Consider the following 22649-nt stretch of genomic DNA (forward strand, 5'->3'; position numbering starts at 1 on the left):
TCTTTATTTTTCCATCGTGACCATGGCTTCTGGTTCTGCGGCATATGTGTTATGTAGAGTACGATAGTGATTACATGGGAAGGAATAAGGATGGTCATCTAGCCACGGAATTAGCCGGATGGTTAAACAAGTGAAATGCTTGCATGGCTGTATCATTGTGCGCTAATTGTAGCAGCCAACACGAGTACCGCTGCGTTGAAGTACGCTGGACATGCAAAACGTCACCTTGTTTATCATCATCCTTCTTATCAACCTCCTTGAGGTAAACATCCCCCCCCCCCCCTTCTCTTCTCCTTGCCCTTCGACGCATTATACAAGAAAGCCAACTGCCCTTATCTCCTCTCCCTCTTCGCCCGCTTAGCTCTTCGATCTTCCTCATTCGGATTCACCACCGGATCCAAATGATGATATCTCGTTTCATTCACATGCGATACCTCCGGAACATATAAGGTAGCCTCCTAGCGCTTCGCGCCCTTCTTCTTGGCAGCAACGACCTTGAAGTTACCACTGTCGAGCGTGCTCTGTTGTTGCTGCTGCTGCTGTGCACTTGTATTGCTCTTCTTAGCGACCTCGCTCCATCCGCCGCCAGACTTATTCTCTGCCGGGCTTGACGTGTTACGCTCATCGATGATGCCCTTGTCGGCCAACTTACGGCGGCGCAAAAACTCTTCGGCGAAATGACGGCTATCAATGTTATGGGTAGCGGCGTGAACTGATTCTGTGATGAGCTCGAGTTCAGGCGGAAAGGTGAGCAGTGAAGCAATGAATTCCTCGGCTGTTCCTGGTTAGACAATGACGATAAATGGTTGATGCAAGCAACTTACCATTGATGCTCTTGTTGAGATCACCGCGAACCTCTGCGACAGCCCATTTCTTGAACTCCTCTTGAGCATTGGCTTGTCCACTAGCTTGACCGCTCGTAGTGCTACGGGTCACGGCAGGCTTCTTAATCACAGCTGGAACCACACTGCTGCTGGCAGACCGAACGGCAGGCGGAGGAGCGGGTGAAGCAATTGGTGCTTTGGCCTTACCACTAGATCCCACAGTGGTCCAGGCGCCACCAGCAGCCGCTGGAGGGGGAGCAGCTGACTGCTTGCTGGCAAGGTCGGCATATCGCTTTCCGGAGGCTAGGCTTTGTGTGGCAGCACTGAATGCGTTCGCAGTGGCTTGAGCGGCAGCTCTCTGCTTGCGAGCCTCTTCCTCCTTCTGAATTTGCTGAAGCGTCTTCTTCCCCGCAGCAGTTGTTTGGCCAGGCGTCTTGCCGGCCAGTGGCTTGGCCCAGGCGGATGCGTTTCCAGCTCCAGCTCCAGGCGTTACAGGCGAAGCTCCGCTTGCCCATGTAGAGCTGGAGGGGAGGCCAGGTTGAGGCACTGAAGCCTGAGCTTGAGCGGCCAGTTCCTTCTCATAGGCTTCGCGACGAGCTGCGGCGATAATTGCTTCGCGTTCAGCAGCCTTCCGAGCCTCCGCTTCTTGGATCTCCTTCAGCGAAGGGCCGCGAGGTGCCTCTGATGGCTCCTTGGCCCATGGGGCGATCGATGCGCTAGGAGTGTCTGCTGAAGGCGTTTCAGAACGAGATCGTGACTCTCCCGCAAGTGAATCAGCGACTATGGGCTTCCTCTGTGCCGCGGGTGCAGGGAGCGGCGACTGAGATGGCGGCGGAGGGAAAGGATGGATCGCTGGCTCGACCTTATTCCAAGCCGATTGAGGTTGGGGCGTTTGCTTAGCCGAAGCCGCCTTCTGAACTTGTTCAGTCAAAGATAGAGGTTCAGAATGTGTAGCAGTTAGCTCATCTGACTGTGTCGGGTGTGCTATCTTGTCTTGCGCATGCTCCGGTTGAGAGTCCAGACTGGAATGCTCGGCAGTAGAAGCAGTTGGTTTTCCAATCACGCCCTCGGGGGGAGGCAGAACTGTAGACTGTCCGAGATCGGTCTGTACCCTAAGGTCCTGAAATTGTTGCAATCGATCTGCAGATGCTTGAGCAGCCTGTCGTTCGTTGGGGGCAAGTCGCTGCAGGGCGTCATGCTCAGCTTGTTCACGCTGGAGACGGGCACGGTCATTAAGCATTTGAACAACTTGTTGAGCTTGCGCGTTGGAGTCCTGCTGTTGCTGACCAAATTGAGGTGGAGCACCGCCAAAGGACGGCTGAGCAGTGCGGCCAAGGTTGAGTCGGTCCATCACTGAAGTCAGGTCTTCCTCTCGAATATTCCCCAGCGCGTCAACGTTGGGACCAATGGGTCCTAGACCGGGGACGGGCGTCGGTCTAAAAGCGTTGTCGAGCAGACCGGGGACAGCCGCACCACCAGGAAGGGGTCCTTGACCGGGAGACGGTTGGTAGCCGCCGGGAGAAGTAATGCTACCATAACTTGGCTGGCTGTGAAGACTGTGTGCACTGGAATGGTGTTGAAGCTGATGGGGCAGGATGCCGTGCGAACCTAATCCCATCTGCTGCTTGGCCAGCGCTTGTTGCGCAGCAAGATGTTCCTTTTGGCGGGCCATCAGGTATTGTTCCTCTTGCTTTCGGCGCTCAAGCGCATTCTGTTGCTCGGCGGTCAACGTGGTACCAAAGCTTGGAAATGAGTTAGCAAATGGTGGCTGGGCGCCTCCATTCGGGCCAGCAGGGGCATTTCCTGTCCAAGTAGTTCCTGGCGCGGTTGTAGAAGATGGAGAGCCGTGCGGTATCCCAATTTGAGGCACAAGGAAAGGTTCCCTAGAGTTTCCGATGCGACGGATGAGCTGCAGCAAGGGTTCGTAGTCTGGATCCTCCTGCTTCTTCACTAACAACTCAGGTGAAAAGTAACCTGCCTTGTACCAATCGTGCATCTCCAGTCCAGAGAAAGGGCCTTGTATACCTCCCGAAGGATCACGATAGATCCACCGCATCCTATCTGGCATGACCATCGTGCGTTGCTGGGGAGGCGGAGGTATGTTCGATGCTGGACTATTGATTCCAGGAGTTTGGGCTGAGGGGTGTGCCGTTCGGGTCTGATTTAGCGCAGCCATCGATAAAGAAGTCGTGGGCAGGTTAGAGGAGTTAGTGGCTGAGGATGGGCCGAACCCGGGCCCAATTGAATCCTCATGATGACCTCCTGAGAAGTCGTCAAATAGGTTACGACCGCTTCGAAATGGGCTTTCGGTATCGCGAGGGGGCAAAGCACTGCCAGAACCTTGACCACCGAAAGCGCCACGCCCAAAGGTCCCGGTCATGCTCTGTTGACGATCCCCTTGGCTGGAGTTGTCGTCAAGAGGTCGTCCTTGATCGCCCGTCCGCATCTGTTCCTGCATAGCAGTGGGGAAAAGAGAGCCTAGTTTACTCGACCGACCGAACGTTCCAGCGTGGCCGGAGCCAAAAAGTGAGCTGCTGCCAAGCCCTGCTAAACTCGGCGACTGTGCTTCTCCTACGTTTCCAAATAGGCCATCCAGACCGCCTCTTAAACCACGTTCTTGAACGGGTGTGCCGATGGATGGCTGGCCAGTAGACCACGCAGATGCACCGCCCAGCCCCGGTAGACCGCCCAAACCTGGAAGCGTAGGAAATCCACGTGAAGGTCCTACGCTTGAAGTCTGGCTACGATCACTTGCCGCAACCTCAAAGGGTCCAGGTACTCTTCCAAGGCCTCCAAGACCGCCGAATTGGTGTTGGTGGAAACCAGATCCTGCCTGGTGATCCACCTGAAAGCTACCCATCCCAGGATAATGAGCGTTCTGCGGCTCAGATCCATCCGAATCTGCATCTTCATGATGATCGTGTCTAACATGGTCGGGACTCGCAAATGGGTTCGTGTCCGTCGGGCTCATGGGCTCGTGGCGTTCTCCACCGCGGTGGTGCGGCGTTTGATGAGCGAAATTGTCCCTTCCGTGGAAGATGTCGCGCAAGCCTGTGTTATCTGCGGTCATGCCAAAATGTGAAAAACCAGTATCATCACGAGCATCTAGCCGTTGAGGCGTCCCGAAGGCTCCTTGGCCCTGCTGGCGAGGAGGGCTCAGGTCCTGTCCACCGCCCAAAGCTGCACTTCCAGTACGGAGATCGTCCTCAGCGTAAGGGTCGGTGTCGTGACTGGTCGGTCGATTCGAACGAGTATCCGTCCAAGATGGATCGGCCTCGGTGACGGCTCCAAGGTTCCCCAAAGACGCTTTCTCCGCCGGACCCTTTCCGACATCCTCGAGACTACCCTTATTCATGAGACCCTTGAACCTGCTCTCGCCGCGAACGCTTCCAAACCCCGGCTTCTTTTCAGATTGGGGAGCTACGAAGCTACCAAACGCGCCCATTGGTGAAAAGCCGCCACTTTGCGCGGCACTCCACGGGGAATTAGCGTTACTCGAACCCAACCCTCCAGTCGCTGTGCGCTTCAGAGTTCCAAGCAGACCAGCATTTTCAGCTGCGTTCTTGTCCTTGTCACGTTCCTCAGTCGAGGGAGCTTGTTCCTTGAAGTCAGTACGCCGTCGCACCAAAGCTGGCGGTGGGGTCACAGCGCTTGACTCCTCTCTTGCGAACCTAGATGTTGACGGCGATGCTAGCCCGCTCGAGGGGAACGGAAAGGCATCGCCCGTGTCACGGCGACGGGTACCTGGCCGAGCGCTGGTGGGGGATGACACGCCATACGGCCCGCTTGTCGAGATAGAGGTCTTGCGTAGGGACAGCCCTTCTTTCGGTGTGCCGTCCTTGTTCGTGTTCTGCGCGGGCGGTTTCAGAGGTGAGTTGACGGATGAGTTGAACACCTAAGCGAGGAACCCAATGTTAGATATGGGAGCAAACAACCGTAGCGCGGGGTCAAATTACCTCTCTCTCATCCTCACTCAGGTTGGATAGACTGAGCGGTAGAACGTTCCCGTCCCTATCCCAGCACAGGTCGACCCCGCCTTGACCCTCCCTACCATGATCGTCCTTCCGGCCCCAATTGGAGCCGGAGGTACCATTCGTGATGTTCGGTTCCCAGTTGCCAACGTAGAGATCCGAGAGGCCGTCCCTCAACTCATCCAACTCCCGATGCGACCGGAAAAGGTTGATCATCTGGTCTCGAGCGTACCGGCCCTCGCCAGAGCGGCCGGACTGAGCATGTGGCGGCACGTATACGCCGGGGACTGAGGCTGATGTGTTTTGGGTGGCGCTGACGTCGCGGGAAGAGGTCTGCGCTGTGGAGCCGGAGAGGGTTGGTGCATGTGAGGGTCGGCGGAATGTTTGCGTGGCACCATTCGTGCGTCGAGGCCTGCGAACGTTAGACTGAGCGGAAACAAGATCAAGCGGCATGTTTGTAGCGAGAGTATTGGTTATGTTGACTAGTGATAGGTGTATTGTGCGGGGAAGCGAGTCTGTGGTAGCTATGCGAAGACGTATCGTGTATGCATGAAAGGTACGAGGCAGGGAGCGGCTGCACTTACCAGTCTCCGCCCGAATCTGCCCGCGAGGAGCTGGCGTTGGTTCCTGCTGCAGCAGACGCGAAAGATGCAGGTGCCATGGCAAAAGGTGTTGTAGAGGAGTCCCGATCGAGCAGCGCGCTGTCAAGGGCGAGAAGAGATGGAAATGCGGCGAGTTTGTAGTAGGTAGGTGCGACCGCGGGAGAAGTAGCGAGCTTACAGCTGGGTGCGAATGAGAGGAGGGCGATATTATCGTTCACGTGCGTGTGTAGTACAGAGGATGGGAGCTGTGTCGAAAGCCACAAGGAAGAAGCTCTGCCGTAGAGTCGCCCCAAAAGAACATTGAAGTCAGTCTCCACAGGCGAGGTCACGTGCATAGCTTTAATTTTCGTCAAACCAACCCCCCCGTCGTCATCTCAACGCGTCCGAAGGCGCACGCGACAACACTAGTCAGCAGCCTCGCATAGCATCTGTCACGACACCCTGCATCGCCTTCGTGTCGGACATTGTTGCTGTTTCGAGCTGCCCATCTCCTATTGTGCGACGAGTTCTGCGGGTCGTACCTGTCCGACAGTGCCCTCAACACTTGCGAAGGTGCCGCCGTGGCACGCATGCCTCAACGATCCGACACAAATGCGCGTCACTCCGCCCCTTTGGAACGCGCGAACAACGGGGCAGGTGTTTGATATAGCCCAGTATAAGCTTGATTGCTGACTTTGCTCTTCAAGTTTGCAAGCTCTACTTGCGTTTCTTCTTTCTCGAGTTAATATTCCAGCTCTTTCTGTCCTGGTATACCCACCTGCCTCATCACGATCATCGCATCTCTCTACCATGATCGTGTCGTTTTCACGTAAAGAAAGTTTGCTCCTTTTGCCGTCCGCGCTCACATCCAATGCCACTGGTCGCGCAGGGAAATGTTTGCTATCGGCCTGCTCAGTATCACCGACCACTCAGCCACATCCGCACGATGGACAGACCATAGCCCTCTGCTGGCTCGCTCGTATACCACAGGCTGAACCTCACACTATATCCTTAGGTGTAGTACTGATCTAGAAATGCTATTGACAGCTAGCTCCACGATGTCGCGACTGGCGAGCTCAAAAGATGGTTTATAAGGAGCCCAGCAACATGTTGAAGCCCCACGTCACCAGCAGCTCAGGGGCTCAAACTTCACCCAACTCACACAGTTTGCTACTCACCGATCGTTCCCTTCCACTCGTCTAGCACGGTGCCCATCACTTGACTCTGTTCGTCCTTATCTCTTCTCCGCATTCTCTACACTCTCGATTTTCCTTCCCGACCCCGCTGCATCTGACGAGTGACGACTTTACCAGATCGACTGAGTATTCAAACAAACCAAGCCTCAAAGTTGCTGATATATCGTATGCCTTTTCCTAGAAAGGGAAAACGACACAAGAACGCGATCGCACGTTTTCATCCATCGTCGCCGTTCAATCCACATAAAATGGCTCTGGTTCCACGTCGAGATCCTTGGGGAAAGAGCCTCCGCGACCCGCTGAGCGGTCCCCGTTATTCCTACAACAGGTTTCATGCGCAGCAGCAGGATGCGATGAGCGGTAGGTGGGATGGAAGAATGTCCTTGAACTCTTATCGAAACTTGCTGGGCCGTGGGGGTTTTGGTAATCCACGGGCATCCCGTTTTAGACATTCAACCTACAGCGGTGGCAACTATGGCTATGGCGGCTATGGTCGACAGTCGTTCTCCCCTTTACCGCGATTTGGCGGGCGGGCAACTCAGTACCGCAGTCCCTACTCACGTTATCCTTCTTGGCCGACATATGACTATGGCCGCGGCGTAGGCAGACCCAGGCAGCAATATCAATCAAGATATCCCGCTTACTCACCCCTCCGAAGCCGACGTCGACCGTACGGTCGAAGTTCATACTACGATTACGACGACGACCTATCTGAGGAAGACTATGAAGAAAGCGACTTTGAAGACAGCTATTATCCCTCACCGAACGACAGGTGGACTAGAGGCTATAGAAGCTATCGAGACTGGGGTGACGGCGACGAGGACGATGATGATGATGACGATGACGACTGGGAAGGAGACGCATTTGACGATCTTGAAGAGGATGACAGTGAATTTGACGACTTCGATGATGATTCGGACGTTTATGGTTACGGTCGTTATGGCTACAGGGGAAATAGACACGGTCGAACTGGCTATAGGTACTAACACGAGAATCTGACGTTCACTAAGTTTCACCTGACTGTCAGCCCCGTGTGCTCTTTCCCATGGAAATTCATTGTCTGCTTCGTCCTCTGTCTCATGTCCTCTAGTAATGCCTTCGCCTGTTCTTGCTAACGGTTTGCTATATTGTTTCGAGTCGAAGACCATCATGAGATAGTCTTGGAACAAAATCAAACCTGAATTTGTTGTGACACCACATTTGGCTGATATACTCCCTCGATTGGAATCGACAACTTTCCGCGTCAGTTAACCTCAGTCCAATATTTCCCTGCCCTTCAGTAGCCTCCTCATGCCCATGAATCTCCCCAAACCCAGCGCCGCCATTCTAGGTTTGCTCTCGGCCTCTGGCTTCCCTGACGCGGGTGCTGACCCAATGACATCCACTTGTCCGCCCCACACACAGCCCTATCTTACCCGCGTTTGTCCTCCCATCCTGTCAATAACCTATGTACGACGCTGTGTGTCCTGCTCACGCGCTTCGTACCACAATCTACCCAATTGCAACCTCGCGGGTGCCAACGTTGCTTCCAGCGTCCGAATCACTTACCAAACGACCCGTAGAATACATGTCAAACCGCTGCAGACATCGTATGTGCCATTACCACCGGGCATAGTTCGTTTGGTGAGATCAGAGGACGGCAGCGAAGTACCGATTGCTCTACTTGATAGTATATGTTGATTGACTACGACCAAACAGATTGAGTGGATAAGCAGGTGGAGAAGGGGTGAGGCAGTTTAAGTGGTGGGTATAGTTGGGCCGTAGGGTGCGGGATCGCCGGCGGGTGTAAATCGGCGGGTGGCTATAGTACCTTTCCCTAGTCACCAACAGTTACCCATGCTATGCCAGAGCAAGTAGCAAAAACAGAGCATCGGATCGGCCATTGAAGTGCCTGTATGCGAGTGGTATCTGATAGGTAGGTATATCAGTACCAACTACGATTGGGTTAACGTACATCTTTGAGGCGGATGTGTTGAAATCTGTGTGCTCAATAATCCAGCACTTTTCTAGTTCACTTCCTTTACCATCAGCCTCAGAAGCAAGACACGACAACCTCACCGTACATGCCCTCACCCTCACCCTCACCCATCACTTAACCCGACCATTTACCAGTCAATCATGTGCCTCCTCTTCGCATACAACTATACCTGCTCTCCAAACCACACTGAGGTTCTCTTCCACCCCTGCCACCTCTTACCTACACGTCACTACCGCCTACGCAGCGTAACCACCCTTCTTAGCAACAACCCTTATCTCAGATTCTGTCCTCGGCTATGGGAGAAGAAGGTATATCCACCTTTCTGTGGCAAGTGTGCTAGGAAGATGGAGGGGCGGCGGACGTGAAGGAGACGGGGTTGGGACTTGTTGCTCTGATATATGTTTCTAGAGGCTAGAGTCTAGGAGTAGACACAATACGCTAACACGTTAAGTATGTGAGGTGGATTTGTCATTCTCGTGGAATCTTTCGCGCATTAGGAAGTGTGCTGTATCTAGGTAGATCTGGGGATACCACCATACAATACCTGATCCAATTCCTGGTTCTATGCACGAAACCACGATGTATCCCCATATCCTTCTCTGCATTCGTAGGAATTGTAGCTAGTGGCATCCTGACTGACCAGCGTCGTTTGAATCTTTCTTGATGTTCCATAATTTCGATTCGCTTTGTTTTAGCCTTGTAGTCAACGCAACGTACAAGCTCTTGAAGGGAAATGTTCTGTGATCAGTCATAATCGCGAAGACGAACTTTTCGAACGCACTTTCGGACTGGTGGTTTGCGACACCCGGTTGTCGTGTCCTAGATTCTTCAGGGTACAAAACGTCCCGAGACTGGTCTTCCAAGAAGAAGATGAGCTATTCCGACATCTCAGTGCGGACTTTTATGATGATACATGCAGGGTGTTCCTTCGGATAACACAGTCGGATTAGCTGGTGTTAACAACCGGATGCTTTTTCCTGAGTCTGTAAGGGGTTGCTCTCGTATGGTACCGGCGCGCACCTGGAACCTATGGTAGCAGACGCTCTTCTAGAGCCTGTTTGCCTCACGTCTTGACAAGAGTCTCTTCATGTCTTCCTTCAGAGGTGAATTTATCCCAGCAATATCCACGGCAAAGCCCCGATATATCTTATCTACATCCGACCAGCTGGCATTATGGGACGCCACAAAGCTCTCAGCCACATTACTCGGGTCACGAAATCAGCTCTTGTCTTTACACATGGATAAGATCTATCCTATTCGCTTTGATGTTGATTTACATCCAGGATGCTTTCGAATTGGGAATATAGCAGTGTGTATTACAATTATTTCTACAACATCCATCCGGTCACTCCTGTGGTCTTCGATGAGAATGGAGGGACCTTGGTCGTTTTCCTCATAGGGAGTGGGCGTGAAGTGGAATTCGAGATAGCGAATGCAGTAGTAAGGGATCAATCCGTGCTCAACATAAAAGGTGTCATAACGTGCTCCTGTCCACAAATCCTGGCGGTTGCCATCTGGAAGTTCCGGCGAGACCTAGAGCAAAAAATCTATACAAAAGATCTCCGGCCTGCGTTCTAGAAGTTTTGATAAAATCATCGGTCCTGGGGGATGCAGCCTATTGATCACCTCAGTCGCGCTGGCTTCGTGTATGGATCTCAAGCTGTTCGAGCATAGGTAATCTTAACGCAGGCACAAAAAGCCACGTCAACCATATCTTCTCTTCATCAACGACAAAGAGATTCGGAAGGCAAGAAATGTCGGCTTCTGACGCGCGCTCGAGGATTTCAGTGCGGAGCTGCCGACAGCGAAAAGATCTCATCTCGCTACTCGCGTGGCAACAATATTAGTGACAGCATACTGGTAGAAGTGGTACGCTATATTGGTTGCATGAAGGAGTGAGCGATGCAGTGCCACTAAGACCATGAAAGCTTCACGTGATGCCCACAGCAATCACATGTGATGTGTGGTGACACTAACCCTGAAACGGACCTTCATGGTAAGCGTGAGGTACATACCACTTGTCATCGTGAAGAATGTCTAACAACAGTGAAAAGGGTCCACATTGCATTTCTTTGCATTACGATTGCTATGAAAACTCACGAATACGCCTCGGTCCTCGCCCTAAATACGCTTCCTTCCAAGAACCCTTGCACCTACGACTCCGTCACCGCCCGCTCAAACCCAGTTCTCCTCCTTCCCACCCCTCTCGCACCATCCCTGTAACCGTTCCTCGCCCTTTCCATTAGCCCCGTAACATCTTCCTGCATCCTCCTCATTAGGCTGTCCAACGCGACGCATTGTTGTTCCATGCTTTGCTTCATGTCCTCCATGCTCCGCTTGACCTGCCCCATCAGCTCGTCTACCCCTTTGAGCCGATAGTCTAGCTCCGTTATCTTCCTTCTGATCTCATCGTTTTCATTACAGTGGGAATGAGTGTTGTGTACGGGGAGTGGAGCCTGGATTAAGATGTGGGAGTGTTGGTTATGTGGATATTGACCGGTCTGTAGGGGATGTTATCGTGAGGGAAGTGGGGGTAGCATGACATGACGATGAGGTGCCACAACGGTGAGTGATGTACAAAGTGTCATGAACCTCTGTATGATGAGGTTTTCTTATTATGAAAAGCGTGGCAGTGGTCGCACGAGCTTGGTAGGACATGCGTGTTCCACGTCTTTGGCGCTACAATCGTTCACACGCGCACTCACAAACAAGCACGGATGGCAAGCATCGAAAGGAGAGCTCCTTTAAACGTTCAGGTGAAAATGATTCCACCATCGATGACGATAGTCTGTCCCGTCATGTAGTCTGAGTCCCTCGAACACAGAAAACTCACAGTGCTGCTCACGTCCTCGGGTACACTGGTCCGACCCAGGGCTATCAATTCACCACTATACTTCTTGATTGTGTCCCCCTTCTTCGCCCCGTTCTTCTTGCCCAATTCCTCATCAATGAGATCCCACATAGCCGTCCCCACAATACCAGGTGCATATGCATTGACGGTGATCTTGTGTTCTGCCATCTCCATGGCGAAAGCCTGCGTCATACCACGTACAGCCCATTTAGAGGCGCTGTAGTGAGAAAGCAGGGCAAAAGGTTTGAAAGCCACGATAGACGCGGCGCCGAGGAGTTTGCCTCCACCGCCCTGCCTGATCATCTGTTTGGCGGCCGTTGTGTAGCAATTAAACACACCGAAAACTAGCAGCCATTAGCTCTCCCCAACCTCGATCAGAAAAGGGTAGCCTACCATTGATCTCAAACATCCGCTTCAGATCCTGTTCCGTCAGATCGAGCAGCGCCTTGACCTGGGCAATTCCGGCATTGGCGACCATCGTGTCCAGCGGACCTAATTCATTGACGCTGGTCTCGACCAACTTTTCCACTTCAGAAAGGTTAGAGACGTCGGCTGCGACTGCGATTGCGCTTCGTCCCATGCTCTGGATTTCTTTGACTACGGCGTCGGCTTCAGATTGGTTTGCGGGGATGTCGTTCACGCAGATGTCATAGCCATCTCGTGCAAGCCGGAAAGCGATCGCTTTGCCGCTGTGGAGGTTAGAAGAGCTCAGGTCTGCGGGAAGTTGAAAGCCTCACATTCCGCGTGCTGAGCCGGTGACAATTGCTGTACGGTTGTTGTTGGGTCGTTGTTCCGTTGCTGGTACGGCATATCTTCGAATTGGACTAGACGTCGGTGCTGCGACTCGTGTAACCGCAAGCTTTGGCAAAGCTTGCCATAATGTTCTAGCTGGTATACGGAAGGTCATAATGTAGTGAAATAGTCAAAGCACCAGAGACGAGGTCGAGCACGAGTGGATAACGATGGCTTGGTAGTTTTGTAGCCGTGGATCTACATATTTCTCCGCAATGCACCATCTGCTACTACTAGTAAGGTCGTCGGCTATACGGAGCAAACACTAACCCCTCTTCAACGAAGATGGCGTATAAGTGGTGCAAAACTGAGAGCTAGAGGTCCTCTGGAATTAACATGTATGGTTGCAATTGGAAGCCTTACATACGTCATTGTCGGATTGCGATATTCGGTAGGATTCATTTCAAGATGTTCGGATAGCTCAACGGAAACCAACTCGACCTCTTTCATCTCGTAGGCCTTGGGGTCGAGCAGCGAGGTTGCGGCGATGGCGGGGAAGGCGCACGGGCTAGCTCCTTCTGCGTTGGCGTATTTCGCGAGTACTCCTCCCGAGGCGCGTCAACATTGAAACCCAACCGCAACTCTAGCGAACAATCAAAGTACTCAGTACTCCAACATGTCTCGCCAAAGCATGGCGCCGCAGCGCAATCTGTCTCTTACCGAAGAATTGGAGCGACTAGAACAGTCAATAACCCTGACGCTACAAGGTAAACAAACACTTCTTCTACCCCACATGCGTAACTGACAGCGAAAGAAATCGACCACAACTTCAGCCGCGCGCACCGCATCGTGACGACTAGCATTCTTCCGATTGTTGAACAATATGGCAAGCATTCTGAAGCCGTCTGGGAAGGATCGAAGGTAGACAGACCTATGCAACGAGAAAGATCCAACGGTCACTGACCCGTCCAGTTTTGGAAGACATTCTTTGAAGCCAGCGCAAACGTCTCCCTCTCCGGCTATGAAGCGGAGGATCCCGACGAAACAACTGCGCACGAAGATACGACACAGCAGTCACAGACGTATGAGGACGAGACGGTCGACGGGGACGATACTGTGACCGGCGCAGCAACCACCCCACAGCGACGGCCTTCTTCACAGTCGGATATGGAAGACACTTCAGAGCTGGAATCGCCCTCTCTCGCACATGCGCACAGTACACCACGAGCGCCGCACACAAGCGGACAACAACCTCAATTCGCTGAGTTCTCCTCTCCATACGAAAATCTTAGGCGTGAGGTGCTGGGATCTCGAACACCTAAGCTTGAACCCACAACGCCTGGCAAGACGGACGCATTGCCGGATATGGCCGGACAATTTGATTCTTCGCCATTTATACCTCCGACTTCGGGAAAGAAAGCACCCGCAGACCAGGGCCCACTCCTGCACCATGTGCTTGACAAGACATACCGCATTCAAGCGACTCCGCTCATCAGTCCGAGAAAGTACAAGCCGACAGGTGCTTTCACACCCATGACTGCTCGGCGGGGTGCACCAACGCCTCGCGAGAAGACAAGTGCACTGCCGGACTGGGCCGACGATTCATCTCCGCCCTCATCGCCAGCACCACAATTGCGTGCCGACATCTTTTCACCGATGAAGACCCCACGGACGCCAGGTGTGAGCGTGCAGACACCTGGCAAAGGGAAGCAGGCCTTCAGCGTCACGAAAACGGGAGGCAACATATTTGATAGTGACAGTGACGACGATGATTTGGACTTTTCTCCACCGAAGACAGTGCAGTTCCATGTCCCGCAAAGCAAGTTGTATCAGACGCCTGGTAAGTACCATACGCACATCTTGACTTCAGGCATCTGTTAACATTTCCATAGCTCGCGAAGCTAGCAGGCGTATCGTAGAGGATCTACTCTTGACAGCTGGAGGCGATATCACAGATTCGACGGGCGGGATGGACGAGGATAGCCCTAGTGTAGTCCGGCGGCGGGCTGATCTTGATGATTCGTTTTAAACATTTATTATACCCGTTCACAACGAACCTTATCGAAACAGATCTAATCACCAACATGGGCGCCCGCGAAATTCGGTGTTATGTGCATTATGTACATGTGAATCTAGACAACGTTCATGCACGTGTCCATGATCGGATCATGTTGCGCCACGCCCGAAGGAGCGCTAGCGGTCGATCACTGGACAGCTTCCATGCTCCGTCATCTGCAGCTCATGCTAGGCTCCCCTTTCACTGCCCCAGCTTTACGCTTTCCCTCGTTCCTTTTTTGCATTTCATCGCGATGCCTCGTGGGAGCCGAAGGCCCCCTAATTCCGGCTATGCTCGAATAGCGCAAGCTGAAGAAGAAGAGGACTCGCATGATGATTCTGAGGACGAGTCGCATGAGCGGACGCTCGCCAGCTCCTACGCTCCCATACAGCCAAGAAAAGAACGCATGCGCATGCCACGATCGGGCGACTCGTCACCAAACCTGCGAAGGACTACGTCCGGACGCCGCCAACGAACCAATTCGGGAGTGGACATCAAAGCTATAAACGCGCGACTGGAACGCTGGGCGGAGGAGATTGCCCAAAAGTTCAAGATCAAGAAGCAAAAGGACACGCCAGATGATGAGGCTCTCGAAATCCACCATTCCGTGTTCCAAGCACCCGACTGGGTGCGCCCGGCTACGGCAGAGACGCTTACGTTTGGTTACGAGGACTCTTCGGATCGGATGACGAAGCTGCAATTCGATGACATTGTGGAGAGCGTGAGGGTAGCTATTGAGCAGGGCATGCACCCGAAATTGATCACGCAAGGTAGCTCGGGCAGCTACTTCGCGCGCAATTCGCAGGGTAAGGTGGTGGGCGTTTTCAAACCCAAGGACGAGGAGCCGTACGCGTCGCGGAACCCGAAATGGACCAAATGGATACATCGGAATCTTTTCCCGTTCTTCTTCGGTCGAGCCTGTTTGATCCCGAACTTGAGCTACGTCTCCGAAGCGGCCGCATATGTCCTAGACAGTCAGCTGCGCACGAGCCTCGTACCGTACACCGAAGTCGTCTCCCTCTCCTCGAAATCCTTCCACTATGATTTCTGGGATCGGAGAGCATACTACAGGAAGAAGAAGCCATTCCCGGAGAAGGCGGGCAGTTTTCAGGTGTTCCTGAAGGGCTTCAAGGATGCGAATATCTTCTTGAAAGAGCATCCATGGCCGGACCAGAATAACGCAAGTCTCCACAACTCGCGGAGAAATAAGAAGCGAAGGTGGGCCGAAGAGTGCAGACCCAGCGGGCCCCAGTCGGAAGACGAGGACGAGGAAGAGGCCCGATCAAACACGCCGGAATTACAGCAAAGGAGAGGGTTCTGGTCAGAGGGACTGCAGCAGTCTTTCCGGGAGCAACTCGAGAAGCTGGTCATTTTGGATTACATCATGCGTAACACTGATAGAGGGTTGGACAACTGGATGATTCGAATCGACCAGAAAACCCAAGAGGCAAGCATTGTCGCGGAACCACCCAGAACAAATGACCCTCTAGACGATGAAGAGGAGGCTGTACCCAGTAACTACACGAAGCAGTCCATGTCTGAAGCGGATCCCTACGGTCGCCGGGAGCCTATGAAAGCGACAAGCAGATCTACCACGCCCATGCCCAGCGGTCCAACGCCAGCGATAACGATTGGTGCGATTGACAACAGTTTGTCGTGGCCGTGGAAACATCCCGATGCGGTAAGAAGTTCGCGTTTCGAGGTACAAGCATTCAGCTGATTTCGTTTACAGTGGCGAAGTTATCCGTTCGGCTGGCTATTCTTGCCAGTTTCACTCATTGGGAAGCCATTTTCCGAAGCAACAAGGCGCCATTTCCTCCCTCTTCTGACCTCCAAGCAGTGGTGGACTGAGACGCAAGCAGCTCTGCGACAATGTTTCACGCAGGACAAGGACTTCAAAGAGCGAATGTACGCAAAACAGATCGCGGTCATGAAAGGCCAGGCCTGGAACGTAGTAGAAACGTTGAAAGAGCCCGATCACGGCCCTCTGGAGCTAACCCGAAGAGCGCGTGTCTGCGTATGGGACGATTTGGTGGAGATTCCCATTGCTGTCCCGCTCCGTGAGCCCTCAGCAGAAATGCGCCGCAAAACCCAACCTAACCGGCAAAGGGTCGCTGAGCAGGAAGAAATGGACATTACGGCACTGTCTACACCACCACAAAAGCCGCAACCGGATCTGCTTATGAATTCACCGCCCCAGGAGCTGGTGAACGAGAACCGGTTCAACCTTTCTCGCGAATCCAGTTCTATGGATGTGCGACGACAGCAGCAAACTGAGAACTCTGACCTGCCTGATACTCCAGCTACGGTGCAGGGCGTGACGTGGAATTCTCGCCTTGCTACGGGGTCACCGGTGAATGGAAGACCTTCACACAGATCGCGCATGAGTTACGACGTACCCCGACGCCGCGATCAAGACATGCGCCGACATCACCGCAGATTATCGCTTTCCTCTCGGCGCGGACACAGCAACCTTTTTGTCGGCGACGATGATGATGATGAAGGAGACCTTGGATACGCCGCAAACGAGGATATGGACGGAAACCGCAAACGCGTAATTGTCGAGCGGCTGGAGATGGTCAAGGCTAAGAACCCGGTGTTCACTTGGTGTTGATGTACGATGGACAAAGATCGCACGATTTTTAATGTGAGAGGCACCTGTTTTTCGCAGATAGAGATACAGAAGACTTGCATTTGGCGGCGTTATTGTCTGCATGGGCGGCGATCGGTTGCATATTGTGGCGTTTGCCTTCGGGTCGCTTGGCCATGTGTAGTCATATACGAGTAGATGCTGGACCCCCACGGTCCCACTGTCCGTACCTCGCATGCGGTTCCACTACATGCTGCGAGTGTCTCGATAGCTGTGTCGCATTGGGCCCATGGCTCCTCCGAGGACAAGCCGTTGCACCATATCCAGGTGCGTCAGTTGACCTGATCATCTCTCGTTCCTTTTTCCCTCATATCGCTATCGCATAACGAATTGCCGAAAGCGAAGTTCTCGGTGTCATCTGACCATGTAGACGTCGCACGGACCGTTACTAGCCACGGTGGCGCTGGGAAAATCGCTGACCTCGACATCTGCGTCAAAGGCGGAGGCAGCAATCTTCGCATCGGCACCAGCCTGGTCGCATTGCGACTTGATCTTCTCCTCGAGGGAACGTGTACGACCTGGCATGTTGATGGTTATCGCTCGAGGCCTGTCGCGTCGCTATCTTCGGCGCCCGCCTCTTCTCGCACGCCCACCTGACTTGTACTTCTGATAGAACGGTCGGGAACGGCACAGCACCTCCCGCCGCCGTTTGGGGCGCAACCTTTGCTGGTGAAAGAACTCGACGCTCGAACTGTCTCTGGAAGTTTCAAAAGAGCTGGAAATACTCCCAATAGCTGAAGTCTCAGTCAAGACAAGCATCAGTGCTTGAAGGCTTGGCGGCTACATGCGCCATTGACCAACCTCAACCGCCACCGTTGCTCGCAGAGCCCCGTTCTCTTACTTTCCGCCCGACACGGAATTCTCACCTCGACCTGTTGTAACTGTAATTCTGTGTATGACATATAATCATGAATCCCGCCGCCCTACTCGATCCCAAGGGCGCGCGCCGTCGAGGTAACAATCCGCACCTTTCTTATCCCTCTTTCAGATCTTTCAACCCCACGACCACACCAGACATGTCGGAGGCTCAGGCGGTTTGGCCGCCGGAGACCATGGCGTCATTCACGCGGGACCACCACGTCTACCCACGTGGCTCGGATTACAACGAACAACAACACTATCCATATCCGTACGTCTTCCAACAGCCGCTAATTGCAAACAACGAAGCAGCCGTTCCACAGCCCAATCCCACTCCGCAATATCAACCGCAACAGTTTGACCCTCGTGCACTCCTCAATCCTAAGTCGGTATCAAAACGCTCGGCAGCGGAACAGGACGCAGAACGTGGCCGAGAAATTGAGAACGGCCAACAGCTCCCGGGTCAAGTATCGCTGGTTGAGCGTTTGCACAACGTGCATGAGCGCACCGCTTCACCGGCGAAGAAAGTCAAAACTGAAGACGATCACAAGAAAAAGAACCGCTCGCCAGCGAGTTTCGGCGCAGGGGCGCTAGATTTGAAGAAACAGAGCAACGGAAAACCTCAAGTTCCACAGCCTAACCTCGCCATCGACCTCACAATGAGTAAGTTTGTCTGCTACATAAGGGTTTTGGCAATGCTGACTAGCTTGCTAGGCGACGATGAAGATGTTGACGTTCAGATTGTCCAGGACAACTCAAACGAAGTGATATGCATTGGCCGCATCCGATCTATCTACATTCAGGCACATCGAGTGCCGTTCCCGGACCCCAAGAAGCACCAAGGCAACTATGGACAGCAGAGCCGCATCAGAATCTCCTTTCGACGCGGTGGCGGCGACCGGAGCAATGCCGTGATCATGGCTGTAGACGCCTCTGGTAGGGAATTTGGTCGGATCGACCTCAAGACTGCACCAAGTCTCGCTCCGCTCATGGACAACGCAAAGTCCACAGGCATGAAGTGGTCAGCTTGGACGGAACCGCGCCGCAAGACGCCCAACGAGGGACCGCCGGGCTCACCCATTAGCGCACTTCTGAACATGACGTTTCAGTTGTATTGCCCACGCAAATACGCACGAGATCTTGGAAACCACCTCTATAAGTGCAAGGTATTACTCGATGATCCGCTGTATGAGATTGAGCGCTGCGACTACTTCAATCCTCAAACCCACAAGCAGTGGAGCAAGGGTGACACTGCGCAACCCACATTCGAAGCGCCACGACCTAACTACCCTGCCTATGTCTTACGATCGGTTGACGAGATTCGCACTGATGTGCAGAACATGTTCGACACTATTGGCGAAGTCGAAGAACTGCCGGTCAGAGAGCCTTCTGCGACTGTTCAAACACCACTTTATAAGCACCAAAAGCAAGCACTACATTTCCTCTGGGACAAGGAGCAGCTGTGGGATGCCGAGGATGCCGATAAGCGGAAAGACTCACTGTGGCAGCCGAAGTTTCGAGATAACGGGCGCAAGTACTACACCCATGTCATCACTGGGTCAGAACAGCCTTCCCGACCTCCGGAATGCCGTGGTGGCATCCTAGCCGACGAGATGGGACTTGGAAAGACGCTCAGTATACTGTCCCTGGTTGCCGACGATGACTCTAGGCAAGCTGCTGCCATATTCCAACAGAAGAAGCCTTCAGTTAATCCGCATTCAATGGTTCACCCGACCATCAACTCACGCGGAACATTACTTGTATGCCCTCTCAGTACCATGTACAACTGGAAGGATCAGCTGGAGCGACATTTCCCTCCCGGACGAGGCCTCAAGTGGATCAATTATCATGGCAAGTCTCGCGCATCCTACTCACCGCAAGAACTCGCCGACCATGATCTCGTCATCACCACCTACAACATGATCTCGGCCGATTATGCTGAGAAGTCTGTACCTCTTCCAAGGGTCAACTGGTTCCGCATCGTATTGGACGAAGCGCATGCCATCCGGAATACTAGCACCAAGCAATCAATTGCCGCTTGCACTTTGCCGGGTCAGCGAAGGTGGGCTGTGACCGGTACGCCTGTACAGAACCGACTTGATGTGAGCATACAGCTTTTCTAGTTGGCAATATCTTACTAACGTTCATTAGGACCTCGGGGCTTTGTTCCGTTTCATCCACTTGCAACCCTTCGACAACACGACGGGCTTCAATCAGCATATTCTGTCCCCGTTCAAGAATGCAGACCCTGACGTCGTTCCGCGACTGCAACTTCTTGTCAGCTCTGTGACCCTCCGAAGGGTCAAGGAGAAGGTGCTTGAGATCGAACTGCCTTCTCGCACAGATCAAGTCGTTAGACTCAAATTCGCCAGAGACGAACAGAAGCTGCATGACTGGTTCGAGGCGGACTCGTCTCGGAAGGTCCAGGCCGTCACATCCGGAGACAAGATGGGTGGCAAGTCTTACGCTCGTATTCTTACAGCAATCACCAACCTCCGACTCATATGCGCGCACGGTCGCGACCTTTTGAACGAGGAGGCGTTGAAACTAACTGACGGCATGACCTACGATAACCCGATGGAAATTGCCGACGACGACTGCACTGATGCAGCTACAATCAATCGGCACCAGGCGTACGACATGCTTGAGTTGTTCCGGCAGATAGACAGCGACGATTGTGCGTATCCTGATTGCCGGACCAAGCTCGCTTCTCAAGACGCCGATGAGGATGAGGAGGACGATGCGAAGGCTGACGTCTCTGGTGCCATGACATCTTGCTACCACATCGTGTGCGCGAAGCACACCCGAGCCTTCCGACAGGAACTTCAAACTACTATGCAGGACGGCCTATGCACTTGTCCTTTCTGCGATACCCGAATCACACCTATCTTATTCGAGCTGAGGAAGTCGGATTATGCAGCGTACATGCAGGAGCAGGAGCGGTTGAAGCGGGATCCCAAGCTGGCGAAGAAGATTGGCGCCTATAACGGACCTTCTACCAAGACGAAGGCGCTGCTGGAGGACCTTGCTGAGCATCGGGCGTGGAGCGAGGCCAATCCGTCTGAGGCTCCCATCAAGAGGTAATGTCGCGCCGTTCAGCTTTTGTTCTGAGCAGGCTAACATAATCTTAGCGTTGTCTTCTCAACATGGACTACGCACCTCGACCTCATCGAGATAGCCCTCACTACTAATGGCCACACATACGTCCGCCTCGACGGCCGCATGCCCCGCGAAGCACGCAACCGCTCCCTTGAAGCCTTCGACAAGGACGACTCGGTTACCATCATTCTCGTCTCCATCGGCGCCGGAGGCCTCGGTCTCAACCTCACTAAAGCGAATAAAGCGTTTGTCATGGAGCCGCAGTTTAACCCTGCTGCTGAGGCGCAAGCTGTCGACCGTGTGCACCGCTTGGGTCAGACGCGGCCGGTCACGATCAAGCGATTTATTATGGAGAACAGCTTTGAAGAGAAGATGCTGGATTTGCAGCGCAAGAAGAAGGCGTTGGCGGATTTGACCATGGCGAGGGAGAAGAGTACCAAGGAGCAGGCGGCGAAGCAGAGGCTGGAGGATTTGAGATCGCTATTTAGGTGAAGTAGTCCTGCATATCCGCCACCATGGGGAGTACTTGCACATATTGACTTTCAGGCGCACTCGGGCTGGAGTTTGGAATCTGCATCGATGGTGGAGTGGAGAATAGCAGCATGTTCAATCTCATGGCGGATCTTGCAAGGCCGGTCGCGAACGTACTGTATGGTACACCACGGCGCCCAAGGCACATACGTATTATTCGGGAGCATGGCGTGAAGGAACCTTCACATTGGGTATTTCAGGCACCTCGGGCACTGCCGCAGTGCAGCGTGTTTATAGATCATCCTTTCTCCGGCACTACCAACAACGATGTCGATATTGTCAAAGCATTCATCATGTGCCACAGCTTCCCCATATAAGTGTGTTTCAGAATACTCAGGAGTATTGCATCTCGCTCGACTCTGCATTTCGCATTCAAGTGCAAATCGATGTTCAAAGTGGATGTAGCGCTGTTCGCATCTCCCGGAGATGGCGGAGATGGGTATGACTCTCGCTACGCCAGACCCTCTCTTGCCCTGTAGCAAACTTTTGAGTGCCGTGACCGAACCATGGGCCCGTAGCTGCTGTTCTCTGGAGTAGAGGAAGCTTGACATGACTTCGCGTCGGTCGGTGTCACCGAACCGCTCATATCGCTTCATCGATTCTTTGAAACCCTACTACAGCTGAACGCCAACGAGTCACTCTTCGCGCAGTGTTATCGCTCCTTACTCGTAGACATCAACGGGTCCCAAGACCTAATGAGGCCCACTCCTGATGGATCTCGACCCGCAAAGCAAATAGTCCAACCACTCAAGCAAACGGGGGCCCGCATTATCAGCAATATCCGCCCCTGCGTAGTCACCCAGCTGCTTGCCTGCGAATATCCTACTCCAAGTTGCAACACAATGCATTGCACTCACGCCTTCCCACATGCTCAGAGCAGTGATGGATGTGTTTCCACATCAGGACGGCCATGGAGGGTGTTGCTGCAGTGGGGCCAGAGGACGGTTGTTCGGACGGGCGGAACCGGGTATCCTTGCCCATCAGCTCACCGAGGTCGGGTCGTCGCGCGACCGTGTCGACAAATACATCCTCTCAGATTAACGCGTCGCTAAAAGCCTAAAAGCCATTGCCCAAGCAACGACGATACAGTTACGATGCTTGCATCACACCACCTCGCTGTCTCTCTCAGTGAGCTTTGTCGATGCCGGGTTCCGATTCGGTTTTACGGTTCATAGAGGGAAAGCGCGAACGTAGAAGCATCACAGAAGGAAGCGAAAAAGGATCGTCAACAAGAGATAGGACGCGGAATCTTTGGGAACATGAAAGAGCAAAGCAATTTCTTTTTCGCGACGCAAGAGCCTTCGTGTGCGCCCTCGATCTAA

General features: G+C 53.3%; 5 protein-coding genes across 5 annotated transcripts; 3 read left to right on the plus strand and 2 right to left on the minus strand.

Moving 5' to 3' along the window:
- Window positions 1-458: 458 nt before the first annotated feature.
- On the minus strand, window positions 459-5456 carry SMY2 (kinesin-like protein; the record flags this gene model as incomplete). Its single annotated transcript, XM_056214667.1, has 4 exons — window positions 459-775; window positions 825-4719; window positions 4781-5207; window positions 5380-5456. The coding sequence occupies 4 exons, from the start codon at window positions 5454-5456 to the stop codon at window positions 459-461; spliced, it is 4716 nt and encodes a 1571-aa protein (XP_056071934.1).
- A 5846-nt stretch (window positions 5457-11302) lies between these two features.
- N0V89_005894 (uncharacterized protein) lies at window positions 11303-12565 on the minus strand (the record flags this gene model as incomplete). Its single annotated transcript, XM_056214668.1, has 3 exons — window positions 11303-11745; window positions 11795-12090; window positions 12561-12565. 3 exons carry the CDS (start codon window positions 12563-12565, stop codon window positions 11303-11305), a joined length of 744 nt encoding a protein of 247 aa, XP_056071935.1.
- Window positions 12566-12824: 259 nt separating this feature from the next.
- On the plus strand, window positions 12825-14162 carry N0V89_005895 (uncharacterized protein; the record flags this gene model as incomplete). The annotated part of the gene is made up of 4 exons (XM_056214669.1): window positions 12825-12900; window positions 12948-13054; window positions 13106-13973; window positions 14026-14162. The coding sequence occupies 4 exons, from the start codon at window positions 12825-12827 to the stop codon at window positions 14160-14162; spliced, it is 1188 nt and encodes a 395-aa protein (XP_056071936.1).
- A 280-nt stretch (window positions 14163-14442) lies between these two features.
- Window positions 14443-16803, plus strand: lsb6 (Phosphatidylinositol 4-kinase LSB6; the record flags this gene model as incomplete). Its single annotated transcript, XM_056214670.1, has 2 exons — window positions 14443-15870; window positions 15922-16803. The coding sequence occupies 2 exons, from the start codon at window positions 14443-14445 to the stop codon at window positions 16801-16803; spliced, it is 2310 nt and encodes a 769-aa protein (XP_056071937.1).
- Window positions 16804-17855: 1052 nt separating this feature from the next.
- Window positions 17856-21288, plus strand: N0V89_005897 (uncharacterized protein; the record flags this gene model as incomplete). The annotated part of the gene is made up of 4 exons (XM_056214671.1): window positions 17856-18360; window positions 18412-19799; window positions 19849-20777; window positions 20829-21288. The coding sequence occupies 4 exons, from the start codon at window positions 17856-17858 to the stop codon at window positions 21286-21288; spliced, it is 3282 nt and encodes a 1093-aa protein (XP_056071938.1).
- Between the last annotated feature and the right edge of the window lie 1361 nt (window positions 21289-22649).

Source organism: Didymosphaeria variabile, assembly GCF_027946475.1.
Source record: "Didymosphaeria variabile strain IMI 356815 chromosome Unknown scaffold_4, whole genome shotgun sequence".
NCBI lineage: Eukaryota > Fungi > Ascomycota > Dothideomycetes > Pleosporales > Didymosphaeriaceae > Didymosphaeria > Didymosphaeria variabile.